At 40.3% G+C, this 16,309-nt stretch overlaps 1 protein-coding gene across 1 annotated transcript; it reads left to right on the top strand.

The window, feature by feature from the left end:
• Nucleotides 1–3,168: 3,168 nt before the first annotated feature.
• LOC148049540 (ryncolin-3-like) lies at nucleotides 3,169–14,366 on the top strand. Its single transcript, XM_087715637.1, has 8 exons — nucleotides 3,169–3,329; nucleotides 5,100–5,237; nucleotides 9,511–9,573; nucleotides 9,840–9,875; nucleotides 12,057–12,190; nucleotides 12,618–12,747; nucleotides 13,140–13,274; nucleotides 14,017–14,366. Exons 1-8 carry the CDS (start codon nucleotides 3,215–3,217, stop codon nucleotides 14,262–14,264), a joined length of 999 nt encoding a protein of 332 aa, XP_087571763.1. The 5' UTR covers nucleotides 3,169–3,214; the 3' UTR covers nucleotides 14,265–14,366.
• Nucleotides 14,367–16,309: the final 1,943 nt, after the last annotated feature.

Below are 16,309 nucleotides of genomic sequence, written 5' to 3'. Positions count from 1 at the left end.
TTCTTTGTAATTCTACTTTGTGGATTGAAGTGCTCGGAACTTCTTTTTTCTTCTTTTTAAAGAGAACGAATCAGTTTTTCTTCTACTTTTTTATTTTTTAATCTATGGATTAAAGTCTTCTTTATTTCAACAAGGACTTTTATTTCTTGCTATTAATTCCATTTTAAGTTTGAAATAACATTAGAGAGTGGGAAGCAATACTGCCACTTGGAGGCTGTAGTTTTTGAAACAATGCACGTTCCCTTTTCCTCTTGATCTCACTGACTTTGTATCTCAAGGCTTGGCAACTTGTTTATAGAAAGTGATAAGAAGCAAGGGCACGAATTGTTTTTACAGGTGCACTTTTAGAGTCTTATTGGCAATGGGAGAGAAAAAGAAACAGAACCTTCTTTTTTGAAGATCATAAATGAACTTGCATTTAAGCTAATTTAATATAAGAAGCCTTGAAAGCCAGAGTGGCAGTATCTACCAGCTTGCCAAAATGGCAAAATATTCAAAAGAAACATTAACTTTGCAAAACATCTTGGCCGGAATTCAAAATTTATTAGAAATAACAGAGAGAATTGAGAAGATGGAAAAATTAGAGTTTATAACAGCAAAAAATGATGGGGTCAGAGCCCCCAAAATTGAAGGGGAAAATGATTATAAAGACAAGATAACTGATTACTTTACCAGTGGAGTGAACGTGGTTGAAAGTGGGAAAAGGGGAGTATGGAAAAGGAAATTAGATCGACAGGAACTCTACCCTGGAATTCAAGGCATGGAAGAAGAAAAATGAGGAAAAAGGATGGATTTAAGGAGAGAAAACTTCTCAGAAGCACGATTGACAACCAAAGATAAGCTGATTAAAATAGCAGATGGAGGGCATCGAGATTACTTAAGTGATGCTACAAGAACACGCTGCTGAGAGAAGTCCACAAAAATTTTATTAAGGAAATAAATAGAAGATTAATTCCATAAATGACAAAAGAAATAAGACTGTATTATTACTGGAAGCATACAAGCTGATATATGAAAGTTGATAATAAAAAAATAGTTAATTTTAGTAATTAGTGATTAGTAATTTAGTAATCTCTAGAGTGCTATGTTAAATAAATAATTGATAAGGATAATAAGGTAAATACATGTGTTGGTTTGATGAGAGGAAATTTGATATAATTAGCGAATGAATTTCTGTTAATAATAACTATAACAATAATAGCTAAATGACAAGGAATATAGTGAACAGTGTGTGTGTGTGTGTGTGTGTGTGTGTACTGGTTTAATAAAAAGAATTGTGAACAGCGATTTGGAAAGGAGGATTAGAAACCTCGTTATCAAACATAATTAATTTTTACTTAGAACATGCTATAAAGGGGTAATGGTATTAGATGATATTAGAAATAATTAATAAAATGCTACTATGTGGTTGTGTTTTTAATTTTGGACTATTTCATGCAAAAGGATGTTAAAACAACCACAGTCAAATGAGAAGCGTGGTATGTTAATAGTAAGATATATAAAGATTTTTTATTTAAAATACATAACGTGATTTGAATTATAAGCAATGACTGTGGAAGAGATGTAGGAAAGTTATTTGTAACCAATCGACACACTTCTACAATATGATTACTGATTAGTAAATTAGTAATCTTTAGAGTGATATGTTAAATAAATAATTGATAATGAGAACAAGGAACACACATGTGTTGGTTTGAAGAGAGCAAACTTGGTATAATTAACGAATGAATTTCTATTAATAAATAACAGTTATAATAATAACAATGAAATGATAAGGGATATAGTTGTGTGTGTGTGTGTGTGTGTGTGTGTGTGTGTGTGTGTGTGTGTGTGCTGGCTCAATAAAAGGAATTGGGATACAAATAGTAAACAGCGACCTGGAAAAGAGGATTAGAAATTTTGTTATCAATAATAATTAATTCTTACTTAGAACATGTTATAAAAGTGTAATGTTATTGGATGATATTAGAAATAATTAATGAAATGTCATTATGTGGTTGTGTTTTTAATTTTGGATTATTTCATGCAAAAGGATGTTAAAGCAATTATAGTCAATGAGAATTGTAGGATGTTGATAGTAAGATATTTAAAGATTTTTGATTTAAAATACACTGTGATATGAACTATAAGTAATGACTGTGGAAGAGATGCACGAAAGTTATTCGTAACCAATCGACACACTTCTACAATATGTAACGAAAGATACAATACAGTACATTAGAGGGACATTGGAGGTCTTCTAGTCCAACTCCCTGCCTAGGCAGGAAACCCTATACTGTTTCAGACAAATGGTTATCCAACATATTAAAGACTTCCAGTGTTGGGGCATTCACAATTTCTGGAGGCAAGCTGTTCTACTGATTAATTTGTACGTAGGTTGTTATTAAAGTGAGAAGGAAAATACAGGTAGTCCTCAACTTACAATCACAATCGAGCCCAAAATTTCTGCTGCTAAGTAGGACATTTGTTAAGTGAGTTTGCCTTTCCTGTCAAATTTGCTAAGTGGATCCCTGTAACACTGTTGTTTAGTGAATCTGGCTTCCCCATTGACTTTGCTTGTCAGAAAGTCGCCAGAGGTGATCATATGACTCCAGGACACTGCAAACATCATGAATGTGAGTCAGTTGGCAAGCGTCTGAATTTTGATCCCATGACTGTGGGAAATGCTGTAACCGTCATAAGTGTGAAAAATGGTCATAAGCCACCTTTTTCAGTGCTGTTGTAACTTCAAACTGTCACTAAATGAATTGTTGTAAGTCGAGGACTACCTATAGTCCCTATTGGGATACAACACTGGAGGCACAAAAATAATTTGTCTTAACTAAATAAAGACAAACTGTTTAGTTTGTCTTAACTAAACAAAAAAACAGCAACACTGCAAAGACAGAAAAAGGTAAATAAAAGATGCCAATAACAACTCAAATCATAGGAATGATACAATGTGGCTACAATGCACATATTGTTCAATATAAGGAAAGGTTGGGTAATATGATGAACACTGCATAATTCAAGAGTACCTTTTTCTTTAAATAACTGCTGAGGTTGCATAAACAGACATTGCAAAACAGATATGGGCCTATTTATCCTTACTCAGCAAATGAGAGCACTTCCTCATTTTTCTGTTAATACGGTCATTAAAAGGCCTCCATATATATATATATATGAGGCAAGATACAACACACCTCTCGCTCAGAGAGAAAGCTGGCAAGGCAAAATGAAGCCTTGGGCTGGTTTCCACCTGATTTTCCTGGTTGCTAGTTCGGTGGAGGGTGACGTCTCAAATCGTGGCACTGCAGGATCCCAGGACACTGAAGCCACTTGCTGTGCACGTGAGTTCCAGCTGTCTGAACTTTCAGCTTGGTCTTAACATCTGTGGGGTCCCTACGTGCCGGAGCAGAATGTTGGTCCTTAGTTTCCCAATAAAGCCAATTCGTTTAAAAATTTTTTTTAAAAAAAGGAATACTTGCCTCATGTTCTTTCGACTGTCCACAACTACTGTGAGCATGAGGACCCAGATTGTTGGAGACAATATGCTGGCTCTGTAAATCACTTAGAGGGTTCTGTAAAGCACTACAAAGTGGCATATAAGTTTAAGTGCTATGGCTACCTAGGCACTGCAGACTAGCAGTTTTGCAGGTAAAGAGATGGCTCAGGAAATAGATGAGGGCAGAATTCTGGCTGCAGGGACGTTCTGCCTTAAAATTGAGCATTTTCTGAGGGTACTGGTGGCATTTAAAGATTGGAGAAGGTTGGTGAGTTGTGATGCTCTTAAAGGGAATGGAGCTCCTTTCAAAGCAGCAGCATCTGCATAGCAGCATAGTTTTTAATGATAAGTTACTTTTAAATAAATAAAAACAGAGATTGATCTTGAGCTATTGGGTCATTTTCAGATGACGTTTTGTATATGTAGAACATGTATTAGCTGGGTTAATATAATATAACACATGATTAAGATTTTTGCTTAAGTATTTGCTTAACCACTTTTATGTATGTACTTGTATAGGTAAACATGAGAACAAGAAAATTTAATCCTATATCTTCTAGATGCAGACAGGGCCTCCTAAAAACTGCTTTTTTTGTGGAAGCCTCTGGTTTCACACTGTAGATAGGGTGAAGGTGAGAACTGGTTTGGTGTAGCAGTTAAATAGACTAGAAATGTGGGGGGGAGCTCGAACCATGAGCTCTAGTTCTGCTTCAGAAGCAAAGTCATCTCACCTTGGAACAGTCACTTTCTCTCTCACCTCTAAGAAGAAGGTAAGGACAACTTCTGATAAAGATTGCCAAGAAAGCTTCAAAAATTTACCCAGCAGTTGAGTTGCCAGGAGTCCAGACTCATTTAAAAGGAAAAGAGAGGGGGAGGGAGAGAAAAAGAAAAAAGGAAGGAAGGAAGGAAGTAGGAAAAAAGGGGAGTCAAAAAAAAAATAGAGGCATTTATTTTTAAAAAGTATGCACTATTGCATTAGAGTAAAGGTGTCAAATTCAAAGCCCGGGGGGGGGGGCAGATCAGGCCCACAGGGTGTTTAGATCAGACTCATGGGGCCATCCTGGAAATAGCGAATGACCAGCCCGCAGTGCCTCTGCCAGTGAAAACGCAGCCCTCCTGAGATCTGTTTTTGCTGGCAAACAGTTGCGGGACACCCTCCTAGCCAAAAATGGAGCTCGAGAGCCCATTTTCTCTGGCAGAGTGCTCGGGCCACTGCCGCCCCAACACGAGTGGTGTCAAGTTGGCCACACCCACCATGGTCGTGCCCACCCCATCTCCCGAGATCAAACACAACCTTGATGCAGCCCTCAATGAAATGGAGTTTGACACCCCTGCATTAGAGAAAAGTCCTTGGGGACCAGCCCCCTAATTTCATTCTCGCATTCTTCAATAGCCCAGGAGCAGAAAAAATTTTTATGTGTGGAAAGTATGAGTGGAAGAAATTTTGTCTCTCTCTTACATCCTAATCACCTTGCTTTCTGCTCCACTGTGATTTTCTAGCACCTCACTCGTGCTATTTTGGTTTAATGTGAACCTATTGCTCCATAAGGATACCATACTGCTTCTTTTCTATTTTTCATGCTGTGTCCTTTTTATGCTCTTTCTCCTATGCCAGAGCTGGAGGGCTTAACACAATGCGGAAGGGAAAAGATTATTCTCCAAGGTCAGGCTGGGATACCTGGAATTCCAGGTGTGCCAGGAACAAACGGATCACCAGGGCTAAAGGGTGACCATGGTCCTCAGGGGCCCCCAGGTGAGTAAAAGCCCATTAATGATGTCATTCCAACAGTGTCACTAGCAGAGAGACAGAAGCAATTCTCTTTCTCCCAAATGCTAGATAGGATATGAAAGTTGCATGTTCTTTCAGTCAGGAAAAGGATTCTTAAGATCAATGTCTTAGCAAAGTAGTCAGGAGATGCTTCTTTGGTTCTCTGGTATTCTGAAACCATCATCAAAATCCAAACAACTTTCCTCTTTGATTGTTTGCCACTCTGGAAGCTGTAATATTCTCATCAGTATAATGTCTGGCTTCAAAAGTCTGTACATGAGAGAGGAGGCTTGAAATTACCTAACCTAAAATTATATTACGATGCAGTGGCGCTATCTGTAATTAGTGATTGGACTAATTTAACTAATGATAGAATACTGAATATCGAGGGACACAATCTGGTATATGGTTGGCATGCTTACCTGTTATTCAACAAAAAATTGGATAAGAAGTTTAAAAGTCATATTTTAAGAAATGCTTTACTGCGGGTCTGGAAAAAATACCAATATAAATTAAATGACAAGATACCCATGTGGGCAATTCCTAGACATGCAATTGAAAATATGAACATAGCACAAAAACAGGATAGAACTACCTATAGACAGCTTCTCATTTTGGAAAGGGGGGTACTACAACTAAAATCTTTAGAGGTATTAAAAGAGGAGAAGGTAGTTCAAACATGGTTCCAGTATGGGCAATTACAGGCCAGGTGGAAAATAGATAAAAAAATTGGTTTTATCCAAGCTGAAGATAACTTGTTTAAACAAATAAGAGATCAAAGTTTAATGCATATAAAGAGGATATATAATGTATTAATACAGATGGATTCGGAAACAGAATTAGTTAAAGATTGTATGATAAAATGGGCTCAAAATATTGAAGAACCAATAATGTTGGATACATGGGAAAGAATATGGGTAACAAATGTGAAATTCACACAAGCTCAAAACCTGAGAGAAAATTTTTATAAGATGTTCTATAGACGGCATTTAGATCCTAAAAAGCTGGCTTCTATGTATCCAAATGTACAGCCTAAATGTTGGAGGTGTGGTTCTCTCGATGCTACATATTATCATTAATGGTGGACCAAAAGTTAAGGCATTCTGGATAAAAATATGGTGGATTATGCAAAATATCTTTAAAAGAAGGATAAAGTTTACTCCTCAGTTATTCTTACTAGGTATTAGTATAAGGTGACCAGACATAACGCTTTTGGCGGGACACCCCCTCTTTTTGATGCATTTTCCCGCATCCCGCCCGCTTTTTTAAAAGGCACGCTTTTTTTGGCGCTGGCAGCTCCCGCCCATCAGCTGCTGGGCTGGCTCATCGTTCTGTTCTATGCTACCTACAAATTTAAGCCAGCCCAGCCTGCCGCTCACTGAGTTGATTGGCTGGACTCCAGCCAATCAGTGACCTGGCCAACCAGCTCACTGATTGGCTGGACTCCTTAGCTGAGCACGCATGGAGTCTCCATTTTATTTTGTCTTTCTTGTTGGGGTTGCAGCTGCGCTTACTGGTGGTGAGTAAAATAAATCATGTTTTGTAAAAATTTTTACTCGGGAGTAAATTTTACTTACTCCTGAGTAAAAATTTTACTCGGGAGTAAAATTTACTCCCGAGTAAAAATTTTACTCGGGAGTAAAAAGCGGCTGCCGGTCGTGCAGAGAACTTCCATCCAGACTTGCCGCCCGTGCTGGCTGTGAACTCCGCAAAGCCAAAGGGGGAGAAGGCAGGGGGCTGTCTCCTCCTCCCAGCCCAGCAAACAGTCCTTTTTTCAGCTGTGCAGACAACTTCCACGTGGCTCTCGCAGCCCGGCAGAAGCATTTTTTCGGGGGAGGGCTTTGCCTTAAGCAAGAATTGTATTAAAGACCAGAGCAACAGGTATCAAATTATCTTGAACAATAGTTTGCAGTGTTTTCATATCTTGCACCCAGCTTTTTAAATTTATTATTAAATAATTTGTATTCTATCAGGGGCTTTCAGCAGTTTACAGCAACAAAAATGCCAAATAAAATTATATTATTATAAAATCATTGTAACAATTCCACAAAAACAATAAAAAGAAAATCCAGTGATAAAACCATATTAAATCCCAATGGCTCTAGAAGACAGAATAATTTGTACAGCCTTCCTGAATGGACAGCAGGTTAGGGCTCCCTGCTCTGGAGGAGGTTTCCAAAGGATGGGCACTGAAACCTTCCTCCTGAGAAAGCCCTACCTTTGTCATGAATGGGATTACAGGGCCTCCCCAGAAGATATTTAAAGCTCTGGTAAGATAGCTTTGAGGGGGGTGGTCTTTAAATATTTGGACTTTAAGCTGATTTTGGAACATCTGTAAATTTGAAAGCACAAAAAATGCTATTGGCTTGTTTCCAGATGAGTCATTTACTGTAAGGAGTATAGGCTCAATGTATTTTAAAATAATATTTTATTTATTGTGCATATGATTTTTTAAAATAGTGGTATTCTGTGTTGATTCTTTTTTTAAATTGTCTTAGACTATTTAAAAAAAGATTCTTTCCAAAATAAATTGAAACAAGCCATTTTTAAAATTTCTATGCACAATACTTTGAAATGGACTCAGGAGTCATGATTGACACTGAGTGAATTTGCACTTTTAATAATCAGGAAGATACAATGGCATTGAAAAAAGTGACTGATGACCATTTTTCACACTTAGCGACCATTTTCACACTTAGCGACCGTTGTGGCATCCTCATGGTTACGCGATCAAAATGTTGATGTTTGGCAACAGATTCGTATTTCTGATGATAGTTTGAAATGGTGACAGTATAAATTATTGCTGGTGTAATACTTAACAATGGTTTTTAAGGATTTCTTTTATTTATAGAATACCTTTTTTATTATTTGGGGGGGGATTTTTACTTTTAAATTGTTTATAAAATGTATTTACTACAAGAAATGTTCCTTTTTGCAAATGTGATCTTTGCAAATCTTTGTGATGCAATATGTTCAGACCAGGTTTATGTGTCTCAAAGTGGCTGCTATTCTATGGGCAGGCCAGGTTGGTGCAAGGCAGCTTTGCCAGATTTGGTGTGTTTCACCCTCATTGAATTTTATATCGTATAAAGAATGGAAGGAGGAAGGAAGAGAAAAAAGGAGGAAGGGAGTGAGTGAGGAAAGAAGAGGATGGAAGGAGGGAGGAAGGAAGGAAGAGAGGGAAAGAGCAGAAGACAGATAAGGTGAAGGTAGATAAGCAAGAGGAATGAAGGAAGAAGTGAGGAGTCTCGAGGAGGGGGAAAACATTTAGTGACCAAAGTTACAATGGCATTGAAAAAAGTGACTGATGACCATTTTTCACACTTAGCGACCGTTGAGACCATTTTTCACACTTAGCGACCGTTGCGATCATTTTTCACACTTAGCGACCGTTGCAGCATCCTCATGGTCACGTGATCCAAATTTTGTTTGGCAACAGATTCGTATTTATGCTGGTTTCAGTGTCCTGGGGTGACCTTTTGACAAAAAAAAATTTTTTAAATCAAGCCCCCCCCCCCCCCCGTTCAAGGGTGTCCCTCTTTTCCAATCTGAAAATCTGGTCACCTTATATTAGTACTGACTTTACAGTGGTAGAGACTAACTTGATTCTGCACCTAATAACGGCAGCAAGACTGTTGGTGGCGCAATACTGGAAGAGGGAAGACCTACCTACAACTCAAGAATGGACATTGAAAGTTACAAACTTAGCCGAGATGGCTAAAATATCGGCATATCTTAAAGATCACTCAAATGAGAGATATAAACAAGACTGGAAAAAATGGATTGACTATATACAAAATAAATACGGGACCAAGAAATTCCAGTTAGCCTATGCTTAAGATCAGAAATGATTTAAATTGTTTAAAGTTAGCTCAGCAAGAAGAAGCTAAGATCAATGTAGAGATGTCATTACTTTCTTTATTTCTTTTTTCTCAATAGATTTTAGACTGTGTTTGTTAAAAATCCATACCGTGTACGGGTTCTGGGAAGTCGGGGGGGGAGGAGGAGGGGGGTTGCGGGGGAGGGTGGAGGGAGGGAGGGGTATACATTAGGCTAGACAAGAATTTGGTGGTAAACTAGAACTATTCTGACACACAAAAAATTGTACTCCGATGTCTTACTGATTGAGGAATGATGAAATGTTTGTTTTAAAAGAAATAAAACTTTTGAACATAAAAAAAAAAAGTCTGTTGAAGATGTATTTTGATGCTCCTAAGCTGGTCTTCCCCCTCCTCCTCTTCTTCTTTCTCTTCTTCAGGGGAAAGAGGATCTGCTGGGATAACTGGAAAAGCTGGACCGAAAGGAGACAAAGGAGACAAAGGTAATACATCTATTGATTGAGATAAAAGATTGTGCAAGAGCTGGATCAAAGGGGAAGCACTGGCCCACCTCTATGTCACCGATCACACTTTATTTCATGGTCTCCTTGGTTGAACTGTTTGTAATACAGAACGAAATCATGATAGCAATCCATCACTATGCCGAACGGACAATACACTGGCATACAAGAGGTTATTCTTATCTATGGGTCTTATGAACCTTTCTGTTTGCCCACTGCACAATAAATTATTTTTTCTTTTCTTACAGGAGAGGCCTGCAGATTAGACAATTGTCCACCGAAAGGTATGCCTTTTCTTCCTCTTTCTCAAAAGCTTCCTAATTGGGTTGCTTCAGTCTTTCACTTAGATGCTAGCTGGATGATTTTGGGAGCTGAAGGCCAAGAAACCTGGAATCATCAAATGCAGAAGGCTTTCTTTGCTAGTCTGAGCCTGCCGGGCTTTTATAACTAAGCTAAGATGCCTATAAACCTGCCAATCAACTACCTTTGACCTCGCACATTCCTATCTGGGCCAACTACAATTTCCATCATCCACAGCAGCCTATCTATCTTAATGGATACAATGTACAGTATTATCAGTCACTTAACTGACTGAATAATTCAAGTTGGATAGGATATTTCTTTTAGCTCCACTCTATTACACTTCTAAGCAAGGTTGATAGTCTCAATACTCTCACCAAGTTTTTACTTCCAGAACTAACCCTAACCCTAACGCTATCTTAATGGATAGAGTATACAGTATTGTCAGTCATTTAAGGGACTGAATAATTCAAGTTGGAAAAGGATATTTCTTTTAGCTGCATCCTTCTAAACAGCGTTCATAATGTCAATACACTCACCAAGTTGTTATTTGGAGAACTTTGTTACAGAAAGCGTTGGCAGTCAGTCAGGTATAAAAGCAGTACAAGTTATTAACGTAAGCAAGTGGAATTAGTATAAGCAGATGATAAGAGCTGATGACTCTTTCTTCCTATTTGATTATTTCCTACCAAAATACCTGCAATTAAAATTAAAAGAACTTACTAAGCCACCTGATAAGCTATATTATATATAATATATTATAAATATTATGTATCTTTACAGAATGTCAGTAAATATTTAAAGTCCTGAGACTTTACATTCAACGTGGAAATCTGTCATTTCTTAATCTTAGAATGAGAGACTTCTCATGGTCTGGGGAAAAATAAAAACATTTTATTTAATATACACCAAATAAAAGATAGTAAGATATAAGAAGAAATTAAAAAGATACTGTTGAAAATCCTTCAGAAGAGATTACATCCTCATATATAAAGAGAAACGACAATTGAACTGACATAATTCAGAATGCATAGGGCAACATGAGATAATATACGGAACAATAGGAAGGTGGAAATATCAGAAGAATATTTCTAAAAGTTCTACTAAAAGTACTTCAAAGCTTTTGTTAGTTGTCAGCTGTGGCCATGAGCATCTTTGCACAGGAGTGTGTCATTTCCTTGAGCAGGAGTTCATGCAGGTGATCACTTATGCCCTGATCACTTTATGATTAAACTACTCTAAAGCACTCTTCATAGACCTACCCTTGAAGATTACCTTGAAACCAGTTCTTTCAAAATAGAATGGTACAAGCAGTGATCGTCCCGTCTCATTGTGCCTATGTGATCACAGCTATGAGAGTGGCATTGGCTGCTAGCGGCTTCAAAATGCTTTAAAACTTTGTCTGGCATAGAACCTGGTTAATTGAGGGCCAGCTTTTCTCCCATTGTGCAGCTCACCTCCTAGTTTCTGGCAGAATGGATCCTTCCTAGTACATATTGTCCTCACACAGGATCTAGGAAGTATGAATTCTCTGTGACCATGACCTTCAGTGGACAAAATCTGGCTGGCTGGGCAACAAATCATAACAATAACACTTCTAGAAAATTGCTTCCAAAGCGATGAAAGACCAGATAATAACTTGATAAACATTTTGAAGTGAAAATAATATTTTTAAAGTATAGCAGTCCTGAAAGATATGAAGAATTTCTTTCTAGAAAATATATGTCCTCAGGTTTTAAATTTTACTCAGATGCATATGCTTACTGAATGAAGAGAAAGAGAAAGGACGGACTTTGTAGTAGCCAAATTAAGAATGGGCTTTGGATAGTACAAACTCATTAACCACAGGCTGAGGATCATTATGATACTTGTGGTTTGCATGTATCAACATTTGCAAGTGAGACTCCAACTTCTATCATTCTCAGTCAGCAAGCCCAACAGTTCCAAAGATGTCTACTATGATTCTCCTTCCTCCCTAGAATTATCATGTTATCTTTATATAATCGCTTTTTATAAGGGATCTCCATGAATTCATTGCATTAATCCTACAATTGAGACTACAGTGATTTCACACTTCAGAGTAGTCCACAAAAGTCAACGTCAGTCCCGGACATGTATTTTGCCTGAACTGACCCACTCAATTCTTCTCCCTATTCTTTCCCTAGAGACTGAAGCCAGAAACTGCAAGGACCTCCTGGAACGTGGGGAGACCCTGACTGGCTGGTATACAATCTACCCAACCAAGGGAAACCCGATGCTGGTTTTCTGTGACATGGGGACTGATGGAGGAGGCTGGTTGGTAAGTGGCAGCCCAAGGGGGAGGAGGAGGAAGAGATGTCTGAATGCATCAGAAGAGCAAAAATACCCATGTTACTATAATTACCATGCAATCCACTTTGTTATAAAATAATAGCGGCTATTCAGGGACTCATCAGTCTTCTCTCATCTGAAGAGATGAGTGGCGGACAAGTTACAGCCCGAAAGCTGTATGAGACTCCCAAGTGCCCTGTTGGGATTTGAGCCGAGACAGTAAAAGGCACAAAGATGGTCTCAAGGAGTTGCTCCCTCGTTATGACTTACAAGAGGATCGTAGTTCTATTCAAGGTCATTTGCAAAACAAGACTGAAAGGCAGCCCTCCCCCCCCACTTCAGAAATCGCCTGAGATTAAGGAAAGCAGCTTCTCCATCAAGCAGATGCTGAGGTATCGCTCCCTTTCTCTCCACAGCAATTCCAGAGGCGGCAAGATGGGTCTGTGGATTTCTACCGTGACTGGGAATCATACAAGAAAGGATTTGGAAATCAAGGATCAGAATTCTGGCTGGGCAATGATAAGATCCATCTTCTCTCCAGTTCTGGTAAGCCCAAAATCTACTCTTCTACCTGATACTCAGTTTGATAGACATTAAGTCCTTTTCTACAGATAATGCTTATTATTATCAGAATTATTTTTTAAGAAAAGATGAGTATCAATCTTTCCAGATTCAGCCCTTCAATACTAGCAGATCGGTACCCCTCCTCAGTGCTATAACCAATTGTATGTACATAGAAAATTAATAAAAGATTGACTTTGTAAAGATAAAGGAAACTTCAGAGGATCACCAGAGGTTTTGGATGGACACATGGATCATAATCCCACCATGATCATGTCCATGGGGAATGAAAGTCTACACAATGATTAGCAGGCTTCCTTTCAATGACTTCTGTACCTTAAGTAACTCTCTAATAGTATCTTTCTTTTGGTGTGCAGGAACACATCAGTTGAGGATTGACCTGGAAGATTTCAATGGTTCCAGAACCTTTGCAACATATTCCAGTTTCAAAATTGCAAATGAAAGTGAAAATTACAAATTAATATTGGGTTCTTATTTGGATGGAAACATGGGTGAGTAATACAGAAAATGCCTCTGCATTCGAGTACCTTTTTACAGTGAATAGAACAAACATAAATAGTTACTTCAAATAGTGAGATGGACAGAAAATAAATTAAATCATAGAAAAACTGGAGAAGATAACAAAATACAAAAACGTGCAAGCAGAAGTACAACATCTGTGGTAAAAGAAAACAAAGTACTACCAATAGTAATAAGTGCTTTGGTACCTATTCATGTACCACCACTTGAACACCATTGGCATTGACAAAATCACCACTAGACAATTGTAAAAGCACATTTGTTAGAAACAATTTACATGTTGCAACAATGTTGTAACACATCAATCTCTGCCTATAATAGGTCCTTGGGAAGGACTCAACCGGTGGATAAAAATGCCAAATCCAATCTAAATATCTGACTGCATAATAATATCACCTGACCCGATGCAGAATGCAGAAAAAGTTTAAGCCAGGGGGCTGCCTAATTGCTTTCTAGCTTATCAGAGGGACAATATGGGGGGGGGGGGGATGAATATGAAGAGGCAGCCCTTCAACTGGTCCAAGGAGCAAAATGCAATCCCAGACTCAGGGTATCTAGGAAATTATGCAAATAAACGAGATCCTCTATCATTTATATTTGATCCCTTTCTAATTCTTAGTGGTGTAGGAACATTTTTCATTGGTGAAATACCCTGCAGATTTGCAATCCTGGAAGACATGAACTTAGTGCTTGCCTGTGATTTCCTCCTTTTAGGTGATTCTCTCTCAGGACAAAATGTCTATCCGTTCTCTACCAAAGACAGAGACAATGATATCTATGATGGAAATTGTGCCGTAAGTTTCAAAGGAGCCTGGTGGTACACTAAATGCCACTCTTCCAACCTGAATGGCCTGTATCACAAAGGGGAACATACCTCTTTTGCTGATGGCATCAACTGGTATTCTGGGAAGGGGCACCATTATTCCTACAAGTATGCAGATATGAAAATTAGACCACAATAAATGAAACCACAGTTTGAGATATTTTTCAATATGACCCAAAATGATTATTCTTCTCTATTCTCTTCTGGAAAAAAAATTAAATGCAGCAATTTGTTAAAACTGCTCCTTTGTGTCACTGTTCTCTCTTGTAGTGATCCCTTTTTTATGTACTTGGGGATTGGGTTCAAACCATTTTCCTTCTTCATTTTCCAATTTTTGGGAAGCAGAAATAAAACATCTGTGGCAAAAGAAAACAAAGGTAGTACCAATAGGAATTAGTGCTTTGGTACCAGAGATGGATTGCTCCCAGTTTGCCCTGGTTCGGTAGTGGTGATTCAGCCTGAGTCGTAGAATCGGCAGTGACCCACACTCCAAGCTGATCCCCCAGTCTCTTCTGCAGTTGCCAGCATGTTTCTGCACATGCGCAGATTAGATTACAGTCAACTGTGCATATGTGAGCAACGCACATCGGGTGCGTGAGTGAGTGAAGCAAAGCGGTACCAACCGGTACAGGGACCCTCCCCTGTTTGGTACTTATTCATGTAGCACCAGTTGAACACCATTGGCATCAGTGGTGGGTTCTGGATTCCATTCCAACTGGTACAGTTGAAACGGCCCGGAGTTACCCACATGCATGGGTCCGGTGCAGGCGCATGGTGCATGCATGCGTTCTAGCATCAAATGATCCTTCCACAAGCCTCTGTAATACTCCAGCTTCTCCGCAGAGCGTCACGCAGGCACCATATGCACCATGCGTGTGCAGGTAAGCACCAAAAGCATAAAGCACCGGTAAGGAGCAGGGGGGGGCACCATACCGGAAGTCTATCCAATGCTCCTGGCAGGATCCGGTACGCTTGTACTGGGACGTACCGCCTGCAACCCACCACTGATTGGCATTGGCAAAATCACCACCATCCAATTGTAAAGGAACAGCTTACATGTTGCAACAATATTGAACATAATCAAACATCAATCTCTGCCTATGATTGTGTGGTGAGGGCAGATGGAAGACGCAGGAGCCAGGAATCAAGGCCAAGATGTTTATTGAATACAGAGAAGAGATGACAGCGATTCAAAACCACGGAGATCGCGCCAGGGTATTTATACTAGCAATTGTAACTGTTAGAGCTGTCAGAACCAATCAGGGGCCGAGTACTGTTCAGCAACTGCTGACGCAGAACCTCGGCCAATCAGGGGAGGTAGCTGGCTAGCAACAGGCTATGCTGCGTCCCAGCCAATCAGGGCGCAGCATAGGCTGTTGCTGGCCCTTTGAGAATATCCTGGATATTCAACACCCCTTCCCCCCAGTTCTGCGCATCCTTCCCTAGTGGAGCATGCATAGTCATCCACAGACCAGGCCTCGTCGTCGTTGTCGAAGTTGGGCACGGTGGTGAAGCTGCTGGCGTGCTGCTCGAAGGTGATGCCGCCCTCGGGAAGGTAAATCAAGTAGGGAGCCTTGTCCTTGGAGTTCAGGACCACCGCCTGGGTGTGGGGCAGGAGGGCAGCTTGTGGTTGAGCAGGGAGAGCTCGGAGATGAGCCTCTGCGTCTTTTGCAGCCTGTGGTTGAGCAGGGAGAGCTCGGAGATGAGCCTTTGCGTCTTTTGCAGCTTGGTGGGCAGAGTGTCAGTGAGTCCGCTTGGTGGGGGAGAGCCCGGCCTCGGGGGCCAACCCCCAGCGGGGGAAGTTCCCTCTTCTGGGCGGTTGCGGTGGGAGGCTCTCGCGTCCGTGGCCGGGTCGTAGGGCGGCATCAGGATGTCGAGGAAAGCGTCGGGCCCGGACCCGCTGCGGGGAGAGCAGGCAGGGCGGCGCAGAGGCCGTGTAGAGGCGGTGTGAGCGGAGCAGGGCGCGCAGGCGGCGAAGGCGTCGGAGGAAGCAGCGGCGTCGGGGCCATCCTGGGGCTCCTCGGGCTGCTCGTCGAAGGCAGGCGATGTGGAGAGTGCCATAGAGGACAGCTGGCTGGCTCCCGGCCCGAGCGAAGGGCCCCACGGCTGCAGGCCCAGGTCCTCGGCGCTGGGTGGAGATGCCTGTCCATGTCCTCGTCACGATCTGAGGCTCGTCCTTGAGCA

Source organism: Thamnophis sirtalis, unplaced genomic scaffold (assembly GCF_051295495.1).
Source record: "Thamnophis sirtalis isolate CommonGarterSnake01/CBP01778 unplaced genomic scaffold, rThaSir2_p1.2 scaffold_1, whole genome shotgun sequence".
Classification (NCBI taxonomy): Eukaryota; Metazoa; Chordata; class Lepidosauria; order Squamata; family Natricidae; genus Thamnophis; species Thamnophis sirtalis.
This window is presented reverse-complemented; position numbering and strand designations above follow the sequence as displayed.